Genomic DNA, 21,310 nt, shown 5'->3' with positions numbered 1-21,310 from the left:
AGTCTTACATGCAGTATAAACATATAATAATACAGGCACAAAACACTCACCTTGAAAACATCTTAGATTTATATCCCTTACTTATAAGTCAAGACTTAAAAGTGGCCGTTCAATTTCGTATTCCCATTGTCCGTTCGTCCAAAAGACTATTAATTCACCTGGGGTATCTGTGTCAAATGACCTTCTACCGTTGTCGTAGAAACCTCTCCTTTTATTTGAAAATGACCTTCGTGAGAAACACTACGGGTGTTTTGCAAAAAGCAGGACCTACTTAACTTTCCAGACCAGCTGGGAACTTTGAGTGGTCCATAGCCCCCTTCCTTGCCGAATCACTACAAAGTCCACAAGTATTCACAAAATAGGAGTTTGGGCGTGAAGGAGTGATGTGAATTTCATAAGCATTGCATACAGGTAAAATGCCAAAAAATGGTCCAAAACAATCGAACGCAAGTCATCTCATGAACATTATTGACGGCTCATGAATATTATTGAAGGCAGGCTTAATGAATATTAACGCCGGCTGTTATCGACGGCTAGCTTCACACTAGCAAAATAAACTCAATGTTAAAATCAGTATCGATAAAGAAAATATTCAACGATCTTACTACAGTGTTAGATTGATAACCTTTAGCCTTTGGTCTTGGTATCTACCACTTCGTAACATTTTACCTACTTAATATGTACCTGTATTTATCTCTTTGTAACTTTTCAAACGTTTGTATCATTTTGTAAGTTGACCACTGCAAAGTTCTGTGTTTCAGTCCGAAGGACAATGGCAATACACATACCCGGACTAATAGGCATTATTGTCTTCTACCTCCTTATCCTTGTTATTGGACTAATCGCTGGCAGAAAGAAGAACAAGACAGGCGATACAGATGAATTGCTATTGGCTGGACGAAATCTGGGATTTTTTGTTGCGGTCATGACGTATACAGGTGATATATATGTTTATAAAGAATATTTTTGATGTATTGACAAATGATTTTTTTTGTAGGCAAAAGACAAAAGTAGCTTTTTCTTTCGAAGATTTACAATACTAAAACATTCTAGCTTTTTCTAACCAAATATACCTTTCCCTTTCCATATAAGTGATAATTTCATGATGTATTTCAATAATTAAATTACCAGTATAGTCACCTTGATGGAAGCCAAGTTAAAGCGTAGACAAAAAGTTATTGATCTAAGATTAAATATAACCACTAGAAAAAACCCTCGCGAGCGCGGCTTGAAGACTACTTGAAATGTTTATGGTGATACACAGCTTGGGTTCGTGTTTCTCAAACTGTTTTTATGCACTGATGCATTATGTTGATAGTTCTTATTAGTTTGTCAGTTCTTCTTCCAAAGGAGTTTGAATGTCCAATTAGTAGCTTCTGTCTCGGTGTTACACAGGTGCTCCTTAAACGGAGGAAATAACTCAGAGAAGAAGAGGACAACATAGAACACTGATGATTAAAATATTTCTCAGTAGTGCTAGTTTGTAGTATTTTTTTTTTCGAAAGGAGCGAGTCAAGTTCTGTCTCTGTATGATACAGTTGCTCCAAGAACGGAGGAAATAACTCAGAGAAGAAGAAGACAATCTAGAACTCTCTGATAATTTAAAACATTTCTTCAGTGGTGCGAGTGTGTAGTTTTTTTTCCGAGTTGTGCGAGTTCTGTCTCTGTGTGACACGGGTGCTCCGAGAAAGGAGGAATTTACGAAGAGAAGAAGAAAACAATCTAAGGATTAAACACATTTCTTCGAGTTTGTTATATTTCTTTTTTTTTTGGGTGGTGCGAGTTTGATAAAGTGATGCAAGTTGTAATAATTAGTGAGAGTGTTTGAGTGGTGCGAGTTGGCCGTGGGCCGAGTTGTCGGGTAGTACGTCGACTGAGCATGCGCGAAAGCGTATAAGACACGGATCGATAATGGTCTCCGATTTGGATATTTTCTAAAAAAATAGCGTTTTCTGTGGAAAAAAGATTGTTTCAAAGACTAATTTAGGAAGTACAAAACACTACATTTATACGTCATATCACAAATATTTACGACTTTGTATGGTTTCAGAGGAGTTGCGGCTCAATGAAATCGGTCTCTTCCTTTAGTAGTATAGATATACAAATATTTCGAAAAGATCTTTTCACTGTGCTTGTAAAAGAAATAGGATGATGATGACAACATAACTTTTTTGGTAATAAAAATAATAAGCCATACTTGTTTTTAATTATGTACTATTTACAGCGACACTGGTTGGAGGTGCCTACATTAACGGAACAGCGGAAGTTATGGGTAGAGACGGATTAATTTGGTGTGTTGCACCTGTTGGCTTTACCATAGGAATCATTATAGGTAGGAGAGTAAAAAAAGGTTTTTTTAATGTTATGTTATTTTGTTTATGAACGTGTTAAAATTATTTTTTTTACTCACCGGGAACCATAAATTTAAGGACTCCTTGCCTTAATTTTTCTACATTAACAATTCAGCTATGTAGTTTAATTTAAAAAAGAGATTAAACATGTTCTTGACAAATCAAATTAAGAATTCATTCTTGCATTCAAGTTTTCTCCATCATGAAACTGATTTTTTAATTTTTTTTAATTGGCAGTATGCGAAATGATCTTTGATTTCACAAAAATTTGTAGAGTTTCAATGATTTTCCGAAATCTAATCCAAAACAGTTGTTATGGCAATTTCAAAATATAAAAAGTAAACCATTTGTTGCAAATCTCATTATTTTCATAAATGTTTGGACTTGTTAGCTAATGAACAGAAGGAATCTGACGTGATATTTTTACTGTGGAATTCAAAAACTTTGATAATAAAAATAGATATAGAACACAGAAAGACTAAAGGTCAAGTAGAAAGACGTTGATGCCATCATATGCAACTATTCCAGTCATAATTACGTTCGATAACTCTGCATGTTACTGGTTTAATTAGGATTATGTAAATTTTACTAGTTACCCGATGAATGGTTTAAAGAAAATTGAAAAATAGAGTTATTTCACTTCGGTTAATATCCATTCGAGGTCTTCTTTTATAAATATAAAATAATATCGTAATGAATTTCATTGAGAATCTGACAACACTAATCAACATAGGTATTGTCAAAACATACATCTACATAGGTATTGTCAAAACTTACATCGTAATTAGGTGCCATGTTGTTTTCTTTGATTATGTTGATGTTATGACTTAATATCTCCTTAGTCTAGCTATGTCCTTGGCTATCATTATAGTGACAATAACGTGTCATATTTAATTGCAGTATAAACAGTGAAATTAAATTGAATTATTTGCATGGACAAAATAAGTGTCGAACATCGTCTACGTTTGAAAATTATTTGGTCGCCATTTTTTAAAATTTTTATAAAAAAACAACAGCATGTATCAGCTTTATCAAAAGGAACCAATGTTTGATTCTATGCTGCTTTAAGGTAAGACAATGACTGAAAACGCGAGCATCCAACAGTTATTTGATTTTCATTGTAACAATCTTACAAAATATATTTTTTCCAAGTCGGCCCACGCTGTCAATGTGGTCGCCATCTTGAAAAATAATACCGGATTTTCTGAAAATAGCTAATTTTCAAATCAATTTGGAAGGGACGTAATAAAAAATTAAACTATTGCATGTACGATATTTCAAATATTTATGAATATAGTAATAAGCACATATCTCCACAATTTTTCCATCTGTTTTGTTTAAATCGCAATTTTAGGTTTAACACGACAGAAAATCCAATATTTATCGGAGTTGGATGATTTAACAGTGTGAATTATCGAGGCAACAAGACAAATTTTCAAAAGCATTTGGAAGGGAGAAGACCAAAATTTAAACTTTTCCAAAAGGCATAAATATATTTCTAAATATATGAGGAATTACTATATATTTCCACACTTTTTTTATCATGAACTTAAAGTAATTTATTTTATCGATTCCTGAAAGCCCTGTGCATTTCTATACATTTTACTTGGGCATGATACGGGTGATGTGTGACGTCGCCAATGTCACGTGATGACTGCTATAGTTGGATATGATATGTATCGATACCCAGAAATGATTTTTTTTCCTTTCAACAGCATTATATATCTCAAGATCTACAATCCTCGCACCTCGTCACAACATCGACATATATATCTTTACTTCTTGTCTATTTTAAGCTGCATTGGTTTATGTTCCTAAAGCAAGAGAAAAGAAGTATACAACACTATTCGACATATTACAAGACAAATATGGAAAGAGAATTGGTGGACTACTTTTTTTCAACGAGCTATTGGCGGATGTGTTTTGGGAATCTGCAATATTATCTGCTTTAGGTATAGGTATACGCATAAAACTACACAAGTTTTTAGATCTAGGAACGAAATGTTGTTAATATAAATCTTCGGAAAACCCGGATCTTCTCTTTTTTTGAATACACGAACAAGTTAAGGAAATCGCAAAAATAAATCGCCGCAATATCGGTTAGAATGAACTTAACGCGAAAAAGTATCTGAGAAAAATTACTTAGTTTACAGTGTGTTAATTTCAAGTTTTCTATTCACATGTGTCCCTTGATATACTAGTACTGAAATTGTGAAAAGAGCCAAATAGAAAATGAAAAAGTTCAGATGACACTTCCACCTTAGTAGCAATAAACCAACTTCACCTGCATATGGGATATATATACATTTCCCAACTCATTCGGTATTCAGGAGCTTGCAGCTGCTACTCAGACTTTATAAAACGTCACCAGTCTCTGAGCAGAAGGTTGATAAACCAGGGTTATTTCAAAGAATGTCTCGTCCTTTTTCTAAAAAAGTTCATCGAAAGATACCAAGACCTTGTTCATAAATATTCCGTATCAACTTCAAAAATAATGAATGATGGTCTTGAAGTATAGATTCTTGGTACTGACGTTGTTTATCATCTTAATTACGTGTTATACATGTTATAGTGCTCTTTTATTTGTCTTTGTAGTTTATCAACCTTTATTGTTTAGTCCATTTTTGGTATAACCTTTAATATGGCGCGGCTCGGTACTTATACATCCCACCATTGTGTTGTTGTGCTGTGGTCATTTTTTGTATTCTTGTCATTCATTTTTGAGTATGTGCTTTAAAAATGGTCTATATGCCAGAGTGAGAGGTTTAATCCACCATTTTCTACATGAGGAAATGCCTGCACCAAGTCAGGAATATGACAGTTTTCCATTCGTTTGATGTATTTGAGCTTTTGATTTTGCCATTTGATAAGGGACTTTCCGATTTGAATTTCCCTTGGAGTTCGGTATTTTTGTTATTTTACTTTTTACATTTAAATCATGCTTTGTCGACTTACAAACTTTTAAGTTTCTAGCATTTCTGAATAATGTATTTATGCAAATAAGAATCGGCGAATTGATGGCTGTAGTAGTGTCTGCCTGAGTGTGTGGCAGTGTTTTATTCATCATTTCTGTATCTTTTTTTATTGACAGGTACGACGTTACATATAACACTTGGTATAGATATGTCGACGGCTGTAGTAGTGGCTACCTGTGGCAGTGTTTTATATATTTTTCTGTATCTTGTTTTCATTGATAGGTACGACCTTACATATAATACTTGGTATAGATATGTCGACGGCTGTAGTAGTGTCTGTAGTAGCGGCTTGTGGCATTGTTTTATATATTTTTCTGTATCTTGTTTTCATGGATAGGTACGACCTTACATATAATACTTGGTATAGATATGTCGACGGCTGTAGTAGTGTCTGCCTGTGTAGCAGTGTTTTATACATTTTTTGGAGGATTATATTCTGTAGCGTATACAGATATAGCACAATTTTTTCTTATGTCACTTGGATTGGTATGTATAGCTCATTGTGTAAAAATCACTTTTATACATTCATTATAGCCTATTCGTGACATCTATATACTTATCTCTGTTAGTTGAATGTGTGTAAGTTCATTTATTAAGAAATGTATCAAATTGATGACAAGCCTTCAGCATGATGTCCACGAGACAACAAACTCATCAGTGTAGGGCAGTATTATTTCATATCAGAAGTTAAGTACCTCAGAAACTACGAGTATTCTTTCTTATCGTATAATTTGTTAATTGCTTTATATTTATTTAAATTTGTGTAAGAATCATGCTATACATTCATGTATGTTCACCTGTACATATAAAAAAGAAGATGTGGTATGATTGCAAATGAGACAACTCTTCATAAGAGACCAACGGACACAGAAATTAACATTTATAGGTCACTGTACGGCCTTTAACAATACACAAAACCCATACCGCATAGTCAGTTATAAAAGACCCCGAAATGACAAATGTAAAACAACTCAAACGAGAAAAGCTAACGGCCTAATTTGTGTACAAAAAATGAACGAAAAACAAATAAGATACACAGAAATAAACGCCTGTCTGAAAGGAAGGGTATGGGGTGCATGCTGTCTTTTTGACAATAAACGAATAATGTTTTATAAATTTAATCTATTCAAATATTTCCAGATTTTAATAATTCCATTTGCTTGGACGAATCCTGCTGTTGATATGAGCAGAATAAAAGACAAATGGAAAGGATCGTTGGAGCCACGGCAAATAGGTGTATATATAGATTTGTGGTTACTGACAATTGGGGGATGTTTCACTTGGCAGGTAAGAAGTGCATCATTCTAAAGACAAATGTAATGGAAAACTAAGGAACTAAAAGACAAGGTAAACTGGCATTACATTCATTACAATTATATCAGTACTCAGGAGTGCAAACCTTCTGCTCGAAACACCAAATCCAGTATTTTACCGGTAAAGCCTGATAAATTTTCATAGATAAAGCCATTAAATGTTGTAGAATGAAATTGACATTTTTGTTTGGTCCGTCTAAAGACCTTTTCTGGGTTAAGTTTTATTTTGAACGGTAAAACCAAATAATTGAAAGCCGAGGATGCATAAAAAACTTCAAGAGATTTGTGACCAAACGTTCCCAATAAAACGTTAATTGTGTAATTGAAGAATGGTGTATCGTGCGTCCAATGCGTAATGGTGTATGCTGCAATGCGTTATGGTGTATGCTGCAATGCGTAATGGTGAATGCTACAATGCAAAATGGTGTATGCTGTAATGCGTAATGATGTATGCTGGAATGCGTAATGGTATATGCTGTAATGCGTAATGGTGTATGCTGCAATGCGTAATGGTGTATGATGTTATGCGTAATGGTGTATCCTGGAATGTGTAATAGTATAAAATACAATGCGTAATGGTATATGCTTCAATGCGTAATGGTGTATGCTGGAATGCGTAATGGTATATGCTGGAATGCGTAATTGTGTATCCTGGAATGCGTAATGGTGTATCCTGGAATGCGTAATGGTATAAAATACAATGCGTAATGTTGTATGTTGCAATGCGTCATTGTATATGCTACAATGCGTAACAGTGTATACAACAATGCGTAATGGTTTTTGATGCAATGCGTAATGGTGTATGCTACAATGCGTTATGGTGTATGTTGCAATGCGTCAGGGTATATGCTGCAATGCGTAACAGTGTATGCTGCAATGCTTAACAATGTATGCTGGAATGCGTAACGGTGTATGCTGTAATGCGCAATGGTAAATGCTACAATGCGTAATGGTGTATGCTGCAATGCGTCATGGTATATGCTGCAATGCGTAATGGTGTATGATGTTATTATGCCGAATAGTGTATCATGTGTTGTTAATGACGTTATTTATTAGTTAAAAAAGATATTGAAATGTATACGTCTTCTATGTAATTACATTACATTATTTGAAATTTTGAATAGCATAATGTCTTGTATGATTCAACGAGGAAGGAAAATGGTAACTGGTGCAATTAGAAAATATCCTAATTGGATAGTTAATACTGATCAACGATAATACAATTTAACAAATTATTAGTAATCTTTATAGAAAACATGTAACTTCTTTATTATATTTCAATACTTCAGGGATTCTATCAGCGTGTACATGCATGTAAAACCACTAGAATTGCAAGAGATTCAGTATTAGTCAGCGCTGTCTTAGCTTTATTGATGGGTGTTCCGCCAGCTATTGCAGGTGTAATTGGAGCAGCTACAGGTTTGTTTTATGTTCTTTTGACCTAGATAACATACTTTACTGACATTAATTAAGGCGCCTGTAGTTTACTGATATTAAAATCTCGCAAATTGAGACAAATTAAGGTAACAAAGAAAAAACCGAGGGAATCGAATCAAATTCAAAATAAGCGAGACCCGGTGCTGTGTCAAGGTACGTAAGCGTCATCTGCTATGCATGCCTGATATTCATATGATGAAGACATAATCTTTTAATCAGTTTAATTGAGGTCTGGAGCTGGCATGTCAGTAACTGCTAGTAGTCTGTTGTTTTTTATGAATTATTGTCATTTTGTTTATTTTCTTTTGTTTCCTATTCTGACATCGGACTCTGACTTCTCTTATACTGAGTTTGACTGTACGTACTGTTGTGCGTTTGTTTTTTCTACATTGGCTAGATGTATAGGGGGAGGGTTGAGATCTCAAAAAAACATGTTTAACCCCGCCGCATTTTTGCGCCTGTCCCAAGTCAGGAGCCTCTGGCCTTTGTTAGTCTTGTATCATTTTTAATTTTAGTTTCCTGTGTATAATTTGGAGTTTAGTATGACGTCCATTATCACTGAACTAGTATACATATTTGTTTAGGGGCCAGCTGAAGGACGCCTTCGGGTGCGGGAGTTTCTCGCTGCATTGAAGACCCATTGGTGGCCTTCGGCTGTTGTCTGCTTTATGGTCGGGTTGTTGTCTCTTTGACACATTCCCAATTTCCATTCTCAATTTTATTACCTGCTATCCGAATTCACACTCAGTCAAAATGTCATAATCAGTAATAGAAAACAATCGGTAAAGTTACATATCAGACTACTTTACTAATGTCGTAACCACAATCCGTCCCCCTTTTCCCGAATGTGACCAACCGAATTAGACTTATTACCGGGTTTGTACTAACATGAGCAACACGACGAGTGCCACATGTGGATCAGGATCTGCTTACCATTCCTGAGCATCTGAGATCACCCCCAGTTTTTGGTGGGGTTCGTGTTGCTCAGTCTTTCGTTTTCTATGTTGTGTTTTGTGCACTATTGTTTGTTTGTTGGTCTCTTTCTTTTTAAGCCACGGCGTTGTCAGTTTTTTTTCGATTTTGAGTTTGAATGTCCCTCTGGTATCTTTCGTCGCTCTTTTACTGGTATTTCAAGATCTAAGACCGCGATAGCATGTCGATAGTGAGTGGAGACACCGACAAATCGTATCGGTCAACCAATTCGTGATGGTGACCGTAAAACTTGTATAGTGTCAATCTCAGTCGTTCTTCCTCATAACTCTGTTGGATCAGTTTTTATGTACAGAGCACAAGTAATAAACAATTTATTAAAGACGTCTATTAACCATCTTTACAGAGGTTTATCTGTATTATTCAATTTTGATGTACGATGGTATTGCATCTAAAATATTTTGGGATGTAATTGTGTTTCCTATCATGATTTCCTTGATAGAGGATTGCTGCTCACAAGGAAGCTATTAAACCAAGAGTTCCAAATGGTGAAGTTGAAGTCATCCCTTCGTAAATTTTACGGACGCCATCACGAGTTGGTTGACCGTTATGGAATAACCGTTTCACAGATGATATCTGTGAAGTGTTCCTTATGTCGTAACTACAATACCCTCCCTTATCACGAATGTGACTTACCGAATTAGACTATTTACCGGATTTGTAATAACATAAGCAACACGACGGGTGCCACATGTGGAGCAGGATCTGCTTACCCTTCCGGAGCACCTGAGATCATCCCCAGTTTTTGGTGGGGTTCGTGTTGCTTAGTCTTTGGTTTTCTATGTTGTGTCATCTGTACTATTATTTGTCTGTTTGTCTTTTTTTTTTTGGCCATGGCGTTGTCAGTTTGTTTTCGATCTATGAGTTTGACTGTCCCTCTGGTATCTTTCGTCCCTCTTTTTTAGCGCCGTAAAGAGAGAAATGGGATATCCAGCAATAAAAATACTATGTTTCTTAATATTGAACCCCCATTTTATATTTGTAATCGAATGTGTACAACTTCAAAAACGTTATATAGAAATTGCAAGAAAAAAAATCAACGATAGACATTTTTTTCTGTATGCAGTTTTTCTAGCAAGAAAATTGTTTACATCTTTATGTTACAAATAATTCTATGATTTTACGAAAAGGTAGCACATGCAGTCTTTATATACCAACGAATTACTCAAAGGCCTATACACTTAGGTCCACTTTGCAAAACAAAATCTGGTGAAAATATCTCTTTTACGTTTTGTTTTGGAAAAGCATTCGGAAAGGTATCGAAATATGAAATTATGTACTACTATTTCAAAAATGGATAAATGGATTGGATTGTAGTTTGCAAAAAGCCCAGTGACAAATATTCACACAATTCCGCACGATGTACTGAAAAGATAAACTGCATTGGTTTGAAAGCTCTAAATACGTTTCCACCTTTTTCTATACATGGAAATGCCTGTTCCAAGTCACGAATATAACAATTGTTTACCGTTAAGTGATGTGTATGAGCTTTTAATTTTGCCATATGATAAGGGACCATCGTTTGATGTGTTTGAGCTTTTAATTTTGCCATATGATAAGGGACCATCGTTTGATGTGTTTTAGCTTTTGATTTTGCCATATGATAAGGGACCATCATTTGATGTGTTTGAGCTTTTGATTTTGCCATATGATAAGGGACCATCGTTTGATGTGTTTGAGATTTTGATTTTGCCATATGATAAGGGACCATCGTTTGATGTGTTTGAGCTTTTGATTTTGCCATATGATAAGGGACCATCGTTTGATGTGTTTGAGCTTTTGATTTTGCCATATGATAAAGGACAATCCGTTTTGAATTTTCCGTTTTTTTTTATTTTACTTTTAACGTAGGTCTATGTTTTGACTTATTGTCAGCAAATCGTGGAAGTAAACATACACTTTTCTCCTCAAGTATTTATATACTGTGCAGTTATTACAAAGCGGAGAGCATAACAAGGGTGCGACCGAAAAACATGCAACGAAGAAAAAAGTGACCAAAAGAAAAATACGAATAGACAAACCGTAGTCAACGAATACAGTACAAAGATAGCCAAATACTAGGTAACATTAGTCCCATTAAAATACTGAGGAACATGAGTCCCATCAAAATATCGAGGAACATTAGTCCCATCAAAATACTGGGGAACATGAGTCCCATCAAAATACTGGGGAACATTAGTCCCACCAAAATAATGGGGAACGTTAGTCCCACTTAAATACTGGGGAACATTAATCCAATCAAAATACTGGGAGCATTAGTCCCATTAAAATACTGGGGAACTTTAATCCCATCAAAATACTGGGGAGTATTAGTCCCATCTTTCACTAGTAGCACCCGTTGTTTTGCTCATAAAAAGCGAAACGCCTGTAAAAATTAGCATTTGATCATGCAAAGAAAGAGGTGTGATGGCTACAAGTATATGTATCTATGGTTACGTGACACAAATATTAAAAAAAAAACCGGCCATATGTAGATGACACATGTTAACCGTCGTAGAAATTACCCTAACGCTACCATTTAACATCCTTGTATCAATAGCTTTATTGTAAGCAGCAACTATCTATCACTTAAAAAGTGAAAGCAAATGGTGACCACTTATTGAGTCAATCTGGAGTAAAATACGATTCAAGAAGACGGAACGTCGCTATATAAAAATGTGAAATGAAAAATCATTATCCGTAATCGTCAGTTGCTATGTAACCGGGTAGCATCGTTTATAAAAGAAAATCACTTTGTTTCCTCCGGGATTCGTACCCAGGATCACTATGTTACAAGGCAGCACTCTCACCTATTGATCTAAAGAAGTACTTCCCTAGCTAAACTGCTTACGACTGGCTAAATATCTACTCATGTACTAAGGGAAAGCAATCCCGTCACAGCTAAACGTAAGTCCAAATAAATTGCAAACCATGATGTATCTGCGATATTCTTTATTTCAAATTTAATTGGACAGATTTCATCACCACAGTGACCAAACATTGAAATATTCAGTGAGATAACATCATCTGATTAGTAGCTTTATGTTAATTGACAGTTGGTGCTTTATGGTTTATTCTTAATACGTCAACAGCTAGAATACCAATAGTCTGCTATCATTATGCACTGTAAAACACATTACGAATACGTTGTTTGTTTGTTATTACATGAGGGTCTGGATGGGGTCCTTCATTTCTGTATTCTTTAATTTTAGAGGCCATTTTTCACTATTCTTTATAAATTGTGCCTGTTATTCATTATTCTTTATATTTTAGCACCCTATTATTCTCTATTCTTTATGTTTTCGATACTTTATTCTGCTCTTTTTGCATAATATTCACTATTATGTAGGGGGCCTCGGTGGCCGACTGGTCTAAGTAGTTACAACTGTAATCACTAGCAAGTCAACACTGAGGTTGTGAGTTCGAACCCCGCTCGTGCGGGTGCACTCGACTCCAATCTTAATTGACTAGGATTGTCAGTTTTCCTATCGAAGGTCGGTGGTTTTATCCCCGACTCGGGCTTCCTCCACCAATAAAAACTGGCCGCCACGAAATAGCCCAAAAGCGGTGCTTAAAAGTGGCGTTAAAACAGCAAAAATCAAAATCAAATCAATCACTATTATGTAAACTCCATCCACACCCTCTTTCATTGTAGACTGGAATCAAACTATGTACAGTGGAAACCCAGAATTGTCACAAGAAGAATGGAGTTATGTTTTACCTATGGTGCTAGCATATCTTTGTCCAATGGTTGTATCAGTTTTTGGATTAGGGGCGGTTAGTGCTGCTGTAATGTCATCAGCAGATTCTATTGTACTGGCAGCTGGATCTGTCATCAGCCACAATTTATATAAAAACTGTTTCAGACCAAAGGTAAACGGAACGACATTTCAAAATTTCGTACAAAGAAAGAAAAAAGACAAGAGGGGGACTCCAAATTCATAAGTCAAATAAGAGGCAACAGTATTTACAGATGTTAATAAATGTTGAATATAAAGAAATAGATAAAAAAAATGAGGAGCATTATAGGGTAAGTAATTCCCGCTATAAAAATCATCCGCAAAGCAAATCCAGACTTAGTCACAATATCCTGTCAGCTGGATAGACCAACAACGTCTTGAGACAAAAAACGGAGGCACAAAAATAATTTTCAAACAATAACCAAAAGCTACAAGAGCCGCATCAGAAAGGCAGGTGAGCTCAACGGCTCTAGAAACTATGTTGTTTGGCTGCGCATGAAAGGTACATTTCTATTAAAAGATCATATGTCATTACATCTAATGAAAGAGGAAAGGATGCCATAAAACTGCTGCGACAAATGAAACATGGCCCTCCAGACATTTATTTGTTGAGTATTTCTGTATTCTAACAAAAACGAAATGACGTAATTTCTGACGATATAACAAACATACAAAAACACTGTTAACTTAACCTTATGACAACAAAATACCATAGGCGACTTCTTTTAAACGGAACTTAACTGTATATGTCAGTTTGTAGGCTGTCTTATTTTACGCAAATACATTTTGAAGTTTATTGTAGAAAAAATTGGTTTTCATTTGCAAATGACATGTAAATATATTCTTATTCTAGGCATCTCAGCGGGAATTAACTTGGGTTCTCAGAATCAGCATTGTATTGACTGGATTATTGGGAGCAGTTATCGCTATTGCTGTAAAAAGTGTATATGGGTTGTTTATTTTATGTGTGGACGCAATGTATGTGATCCAAATGCCGGAATTAACATGTGCATTATGGTTTGAAAAGGCGAACGGTTATGGTTCCTTAGTAGGATTCGTTGTTGGTCTGCTCTTACGCATACTTGGTGGGGAACCAGTTTTATCACTTCCAGCAGTTATTAAATATCCTTGGTACGATCCGTTAGCGGGTCAGCTATTTCCGCATAAAACATTTGCAATGATGTGTTGTTTTATTACAATCATAGCAGTTTCTTTTCTCACAGATTACGTTTTCACAAATGAAAAAGTTGATAAGAAATTTGATATTTTCAACTGCTTTCAACAAAACAAGATTAAACAAAAAGACAAACATCAAAACAATGCTTTTCAATCAAAAACAGATGACATTTTTGATGATAAACAGGAAGAACTTGATGCTTTCATTAAAACTTAGTTTTTGTAGATCCACAAAAATATAGGTGCGGATTTTCATATCTAACATTCACTTTTGCGCGATACACATGTATAATAGTAATGACGTCCGAAAAAAGTGACAGTGGTTATTTGATCCGCCACAAAATTTGCTGTAGGATAAAGAAAAATTTGTGATAAAAGAACAACATAAATTATAATTATTTGAATATAGAAAAATGTACCTATTGTAGTCTACAGTTATCGGTTGGCGGCAAAAGAGGAATAATTATATTTAAGAATTTGTCGTTACTAGTGACGGACTAATTCCGGAGTTTCGCTTTTTCTCAGCACTAGATCCTCTGAGTACGGACATACAGTTGTGACAAGGACTAATAAGAATTGGAAAAAAAGTTATATTTAAAGTCAATAAAAATGTTTAAATACATATCACAGAGTAAAGCTTTTCCTCTCAAATTCATCTTTAAAGTTAGCATGCATTTACCATGGACATTAAACAAAATCTTGATTTTTTACACACACGGAAAGTGTTTTGAAAAATTGGAATTTCTTAAATTTTCCTTTTGTATGTTTCCGTGCGAAAGTTTTATTCTTTAAAGTCAATATTTTCCTATGTTTAATAAAAATAACTGAATTCAAATATCTGCCATCAACGCCACGTCACCTAAAAGGACAAAACATATATAGGCAGAAAACAAACACTAACAAAGTTTAGGAATTAGATAGGCACATACATATATGGCAGCTTAAACTATTTTTTATCTAAACCTTCCCCGTTTGAAATCGATCAGATTTAGATAGTACTAATGCATACATTATATCTTTATCAGCAATCTTTGCGACCTGGGTCACATTCAACTTTCCAAATTGTGTACACAGTCTCAAATGAAGCTGTTCAGGGCAGATAGATTTAATGAATTATGCTATTCCTTTGACAGCGTATGGACATTTTCCTTCATTTTATTTATCCAGGATATTGGATGGATCTTGTTAGCTCAGCAGAAGTTTGTATTTTTTGGGAAATTTGAAAATCCGTCTTCTTTACTGAAAGCAACGTTTCGCTGGTACCTTTAAACTAATTACCACATACATACGCAAATATTTAACAAACGTAAACACCCTGCAACATGTAGTATTCCTATTCATTTGTAATGTCTACTCACCTTAACAAATAAGCCGGTGTTCGTAAGCAAAACTTCCAAGTAATATTTTCTGTTTTGTTTTAACTGGGTTTTAACGATTGCGTACTTCCAGAAAGTTTGCTTACTCAATGAAACTTTATTTTTAACAATTGCAATTTGTCCACTAAACGATTTTTGTGGGTTTTGAACATTTTGAGTTCGGAGGCTATTGTAATTTCTTTTTGATATCAAATCGAAGGCTTTCAAATTCGTCATTTAAACATTTTGTAATGTCGAAGCAATTTAATGTTTCTGTGATTGTATGTTTGTATTTCTTAGATGCTTTTTAAATAAAAAGCATTGCTCAACCTGATCTGCAGTTCTAAGATTTGAGAACGAAACAAAATAAAATTCTCAAATAAGTTATATCCAAATGACAGAAACGAAGATAACATAAACTATTTTACAAATGAACATACATGTATCTGAATAAGCTATATTACAATTTATTGATAAATAAGTAACATAGTTATCTTAAGACTTGAAACCAGTGTACCAGAATTAACAAAAATTCCATTTATATCCACACACTCCGATACGAATCGTCTAGCCCGAGACATATCGTGTTACATTTGTGGTAAATGAATGTTTCAAAAAAACTCATCAGATACACCAGGCTTAATATTTTGTGCGTCAGACGCGCGTTTCGTCCCCGAAAGACTTTTTGGACGCTCGAATCCAAAACATTATCAAAGTCAAATAAACTACGAAGTAGAAAAGCATGGAATGATCAGCGAATGTGAGAAAACGCCATTTATTGGAAATACAAAACATTAAAATACTTCAAACTGTAAGCTACGCAAATTCTGATATAAATGAACCCATATGCAGTATTAACAATGATCCTATCGAAAACAATGTTGAAAAAGACATGGTGGTTACGATTTAAGCAATAAAGTATTACCAACAATATCGTACTTTAAGGAAAATGTAAAAAGTCCATAATAACTGTCAAAATCAAACGTTAGACTTTGTCAACAAAACTATGAATAACACCAAACTATGACTAATACCCTTAAAAGTAACAGCAACAATGTAGACAATCGAACACAGTATTTATATGACGTTTGCTGTTCGATATCGAAGAGTTTCGAAAGTTGGCAAAGGGTTCTCTTATGATGGGATTAAGATATGCCATAGCTTTTCAAAATCATCTGGCGTAAAATTGCAATTTGTTATAGTGCTGCAAAATGTTTCCTACATGTATGTGTGGATCTTAAAAGTATAACAACAAAACTGTTGTATTGATATTGATATTATTAAATCTGTTATTATATTAGATGATTATATGATAATATTTTCTGACAATTCTTATCTCTCAAAATTTAATTTACCATGCAACTAATAAAATTTGTGAAACATTGATTATTAATCGTGTGTAACTATATTCACATGTAAATAAATCTCCTATGCTTCATTTAAATAAAATTTGGGTGCAACTTCCCTATTTGCGGAAATAAATGGGAAATCGTTAAATTATTACATTTCATACTCTATTATTGTACACACGCACTTAGAAATATCAATCTTGGTCACAAACAAAAGAAAAGAAACAAAAGAGAAAAAAAATCGTCTTGGATTATTGTTTGAAAAACTTTAAATTACGTCGTTACCTATTGAGACACAATGCCGTGCATTACGTCAGAAGGTTCTTGGACAAGATTGTGGCATTTGTTTTTCTTATAGTTACCCTCTTATGTATATAAGACATAGACGGGTTACTATTGAAACACATACAATACTGATTTTCGTCACAGGCGTATGCTCTGTATTCATACTCAGGGGTTATAAGACAACACATTAGATCTGTAATCAGTGTTACCTTTATAGCCAAAGTAATGCTCAACAATTCAACTAGATGCAAAAAATAGGATACGGACTTCAACTTAATTTCCCAGAGAACCATGTCATATACGCGGATAAGGAATACGCTAACCATAAATACAAAATTACGCCTTACAAAAGCTATCAAAAATGATTTTATTTTGCATCATAAAACATAAAGAGACTGTGCTTACTTATCGTATTGGGGAATGTCAAGTGAATGTCGAATATAACATTCGCAAATTTAAGTGGTAAAAAGTAAAATAACAAAAATACCGAACTCCAAGGAAAAATTAAAAAAAGAACGTCCCTTAACAAATGATATAATCAAAAGCTCAAACACATCAAAAGAATGGAAAACATCTGTCATATTCCTGACTTGGTACAGGCATTTGTTGAAGGCCGTACGGTGACCTATAATTGTTAAATTCTGTGTCATTTGGTCTATTGTGGAGAATTATCTCATTGGCATTCATACCACCTCTTATTTTTATATTTCTTTATGGAGAAATTGGTGTATTAAACCTGGTGTTATAGCTAGCTAAACCCCTCACTTGTATGCCAGTCGCGTTATAGGCTCTTGTTACGTTTGAGTTTGAACATAAATAAAAAAATTGACCTTTACGCCATTTTGGTAGAAAGGGAGGAATAATGTAACAAACGACAATAGAACTCGAAAGTTATCTAGTTTCATTGAATTACACAATATTTGAAAATAACGATAGAATACAAAATTCCCGAGGCACATAAGTTTAACGGGAATTGATTGTCTTCTTGCGCATGTGGAATACATGTAAGTGTAGGCGTAGGAATTTTTGGCGCCAAAAAATTAGGTTGTAAAGCAACGGCTTTATGTAGTTAGTTCTAGCCTGCACTTCGTACTGTGAACATCGCATTTTTTTGTGATTGCCGTTCACGCTATGGATGACTTGGAAAATCAGTGTTAAGCAAAGAAGTAAATAGATCGCAGAATGCATTTTATCAAAGTTTTATATACTAGTATGTTCTCTTCTTTAAATTTTCCTTTGTTTTTCAAAAGACTGCATTATTCATAAGTTTAAAAAAATCCTTCTCAAACTCTTTTTTTTTTGAAAGCTTTCTCTTCTCTGTGTTAAAATCGACATATTTCTTTAGCCATAGTCGTTGTTCAAATGCCATGACTCTATGAATCTTTGTTAGTTTCATTCCAAGTGATAAGTATAGTTTCAAATTTTTATAATTTTGTATATGTTCTTTACCTTTGGATGTACATTTGGTATCAATTTTTCTGTGCACGTTCCTTTTTAGTTTAATCGTGTAATAACTTCTTCGCATAGGCCGATAACATATCATTTGCAACCATCAATTTTTTTCGGGAACAAGTGGATATTCGTTGTGGTCATCGTGCATTTCCTTAATATATTCCAGGTCAACTTCTAGTATATAACCTTTTTCCCTGTTGGCTGCAAAGTCAGTTTCGTGTAGATTCTGAATTTCACAATCGTTTATCCATTTGAAACCTTCAGCTGGAATTGGATAAGATATGGTTCATCCATATAAGTTGTTTGCGTCTAGGTACATCACGTGACTATTTGGTTGATTTTCGTCGTAATATGGTACTTCTTTATTGTTAGCCTTGGCATGACGCTGGGATATCATTGATATTCCCCATCTTAAGTCTTTTTCTACAAACAAATACATGTCTACGTCTGTGAGTAACTCTAAATTTACACGTGTCATTTTCAAGACAGCCTGTCATGCTAGACCGGGTGATTTTTAAAAATGTGCAGCATCCAATCCATAATAGTCAATTCTCTGAAATTTTCAAAGACATGGGCTGATGCAAGGACATCTGATAGAACGTATAAATCGTGGTACTGTCCGAGACTCTGCATATTAAACAATTGCCATACTTGTATTGCATGTACATAGTCCAGCGTGGTTATACCTTCTCCCGATAATGAACTGCGAAAAGCTTCAATCGATGGTAGCTGACATTCTGAAAACTTTGCATCAGAATCAACATACTCGTATGGGTATACATGTTTTGCAGAAGCGGTTGTATCTTATCTTTTCGTCTCCAAAATAGCTAGTTACGTGTCAAAATATACTAGAGCCTTTTTTGGCAAGGTTCTCCATGAGTTTATGTAATGACGAAGGCATGATTTGGAGTGAGTCTATAAAATCCATACATCCCAATAAAAAAGAAATATGCTTTTCCTTATCATTAAAAATAGAATTCAGCTGCTTTCCTTCATATTTTCCAATAGCTTGCATGATTTAATGATTATCATATCCTCTCAGATTGGACTACAACTGGAATTTGACCTTTAAACTTTTAGTTGATATTACTGTCGTTATGAGCCGTCCCTCTATTCTTTCCGGTAACGTGACAATAATCCCTTACTCTAGTTTCCGTTAGTTCTCTTTTACATATGTGGCCATGAGTTGCATTCTTAAAGGATTGCTAATCACACCCAGTCATGATCATGGGTTCGCATTGCATAAATTTCTGTTCGATGTATTCTTGCCTTTTCACCGTACACTCAACACATTTATCGGCTGGTTCATTCGACGTTTCAGGTGTAAGACCTACCACTTTTTACTCAAAGCCACATTGTATGTATTTGGTAGTCTTTCTCGTCTTTTGACCATCTTCGTTGTTCTTCAGAATTAGTTCTTGAAGACATTCAAAATCTACATAGATGATATATGTTACCTTCAGGTGTTCCCGAATGTCTTTTTACTGTCACCACTTTGTTTTCTCAGTGGGGAGTTCGAATATTCTGGGAGCCGTGGGTTTAGCAGTTTGGCAGTAAATGATTGCCCAAGATTCTTCTCTTGTAAATCCGTGTAGACAATAAGGACAGTAAAAATATCGTTCACGATGTCTATTCTACTCACCTAATAACCTATTTAGATCTGTATCCAGCAAAAATATGAATTTTTTGTTATTTGAGATAACGAGGAGGTTGACATGTTGTTCATACCGATGTTTCGAAATATGTTTATACGGAATATTTTTCCTTTGTTGAATCCAAACACATCAATGGTATGTGTTCTGTTTTTCGAACTTGGAAATGTCTACTAGTGTCACATGAAACAGCATGTTCTCCAAGTTGAAGCTTTGTGCATGTTCCTTATATATTTAAACTCGCTCTCTGTCAAGTTTCCATAGGTACATTGCAGCCAAAATTGACCACATAAAAAACAAAATTAGCCTTTGTTGTTTACATTGACTATTGCATGTTTTGATCTGAGTTTGATTGGAAATACTAGTGGAATATAACTTGAGCTTTATAATGGTCTGTAACGTGCCATGTGTATGGTAAGACCTACCACTTTTTCCACCGTCCAATTACTCCCTTGTCGTTGATATTCAATGAAACACGAATATATATTTTTGAAAGATTCCTTTAATCCTGCATCTATATCCTCCAATTTCAATCTTGTCTGGAATTCCCCCCCCCCCCCCCCCCCCCCCCCTGCTTCTGTGTCATTTGGTCTATTGTGGAGAATTATCTCATTGGCATTCATACCACCTCTTATTTTTATATTTCTTTATGGAGAAATTGGTGTATTAAACCTGGTGTTATAGCTAGCTAAACCCCTCACTTGTATGCCAGTCGCGTTATAGGCTCTTGTTACGTTTGAGTTTGAACATAAATAAAAAAATTGACCTTTACGCCATTTTGGTAGAAAGGGAGGAATAATGTAACAAACGACAATAGAACTCGAAAGTTATCTAGTTTCATTGAATTACACAATATTTGAAAATAACGATAGAATACAAAATTCCCGAGGCACATAAGTTTAACGGGAATTGATTGTCTTCTTGCGCATGTGGAATACATGTAAGTGTAGGCGTAGGAATTTTTGGCGCCAAAAAATTAGGTTGTAAAGCAACGGCTTTATGTAGTTAGTTCTAGCCTGCACTTCGTACTGTGAACATCGCATTTTTTGTGATTGCCGTTCACGCTATGGATGACTTGGAAAATCAGTGTTAAGCAAAGAAGTAAATAGATCGCAGAATGCATTTTATCAAAGTTTTATATACTAGTATGTTCTCTTCTTTAAATTTTCCTTTGTTTTTCAAAAGACTGCATTATTCATAAGTTTAAAAAAATCCTTCTCAAACTCTTTTTTTTTTGAAAGCTTTCTCTTCTCTGT

General features: G+C 34.8%; 1 protein-coding gene across 1 annotated transcript; it reads left to right on the top strand.

Annotated features, from left to right (window-relative positions):
* The first annotated feature begins 772 nt into the window (after window positions 1-772).
* On the top strand, window positions 773-14,178 carry LOC127718742 (high-affinity choline transporter 1-like). The gene is made up of 8 exons (XM_052224797.1): window positions 773-938; window positions 2,225-2,332; window positions 4,148-4,303; window positions 5,664-5,812; window positions 6,467-6,613; window positions 7,929-8,058; window positions 12,701-12,918; window positions 13,639-14,178. Exons 1-8 carry the CDS (start codon window positions 773-775, stop codon window positions 14,176-14,178), a joined length of 1,614 nt encoding a protein of 537 aa, XP_052080757.1.
* The last annotated feature ends 7,132 nt before the right edge of the window (window positions 14,179-21,310 follow it).

The sequence above is a fragment of the Mytilus californianus genome, unplaced genomic scaffold (assembly GCF_021869535.1).
Source record: "Mytilus californianus isolate M0D057914Y unplaced genomic scaffold, xbMytCali1.0.p SCAF_10, whole genome shotgun sequence".
Classification (NCBI taxonomy): Eukaryota; Metazoa; Mollusca; class Bivalvia; order Mytilida; family Mytilidae; genus Mytilus; species Mytilus californianus.
The sequence above is the reverse complement of the archived record's forward strand: the minus strand, read 5'-3'. Positions and strand labels throughout refer to the sequence as shown.

Bases quoted from the DNA above. Each gene is read 5' to 3' on its own strand.
- LOC127718742 (XM_052224797.1), top strand. From the start codon at position 773: ATGGCAATACACATACCCGGACTAATAGGCATTATTGTCTTCTACCTC. The intron at 2,333-4,147 runs GTAGGAGAGTAA...GTCTATTTTAAG, and splicing joins TACCATAGGAATCATTATAG to CTGCATTGGTTTATGTTCCT. The intron at 5,813-6,466 runs GTATGTATAGCT...AAATATTTCCAG, and splicing joins TTCTTATGTCACTTGGATTG to ATTTTAATAATTCCATTTGC.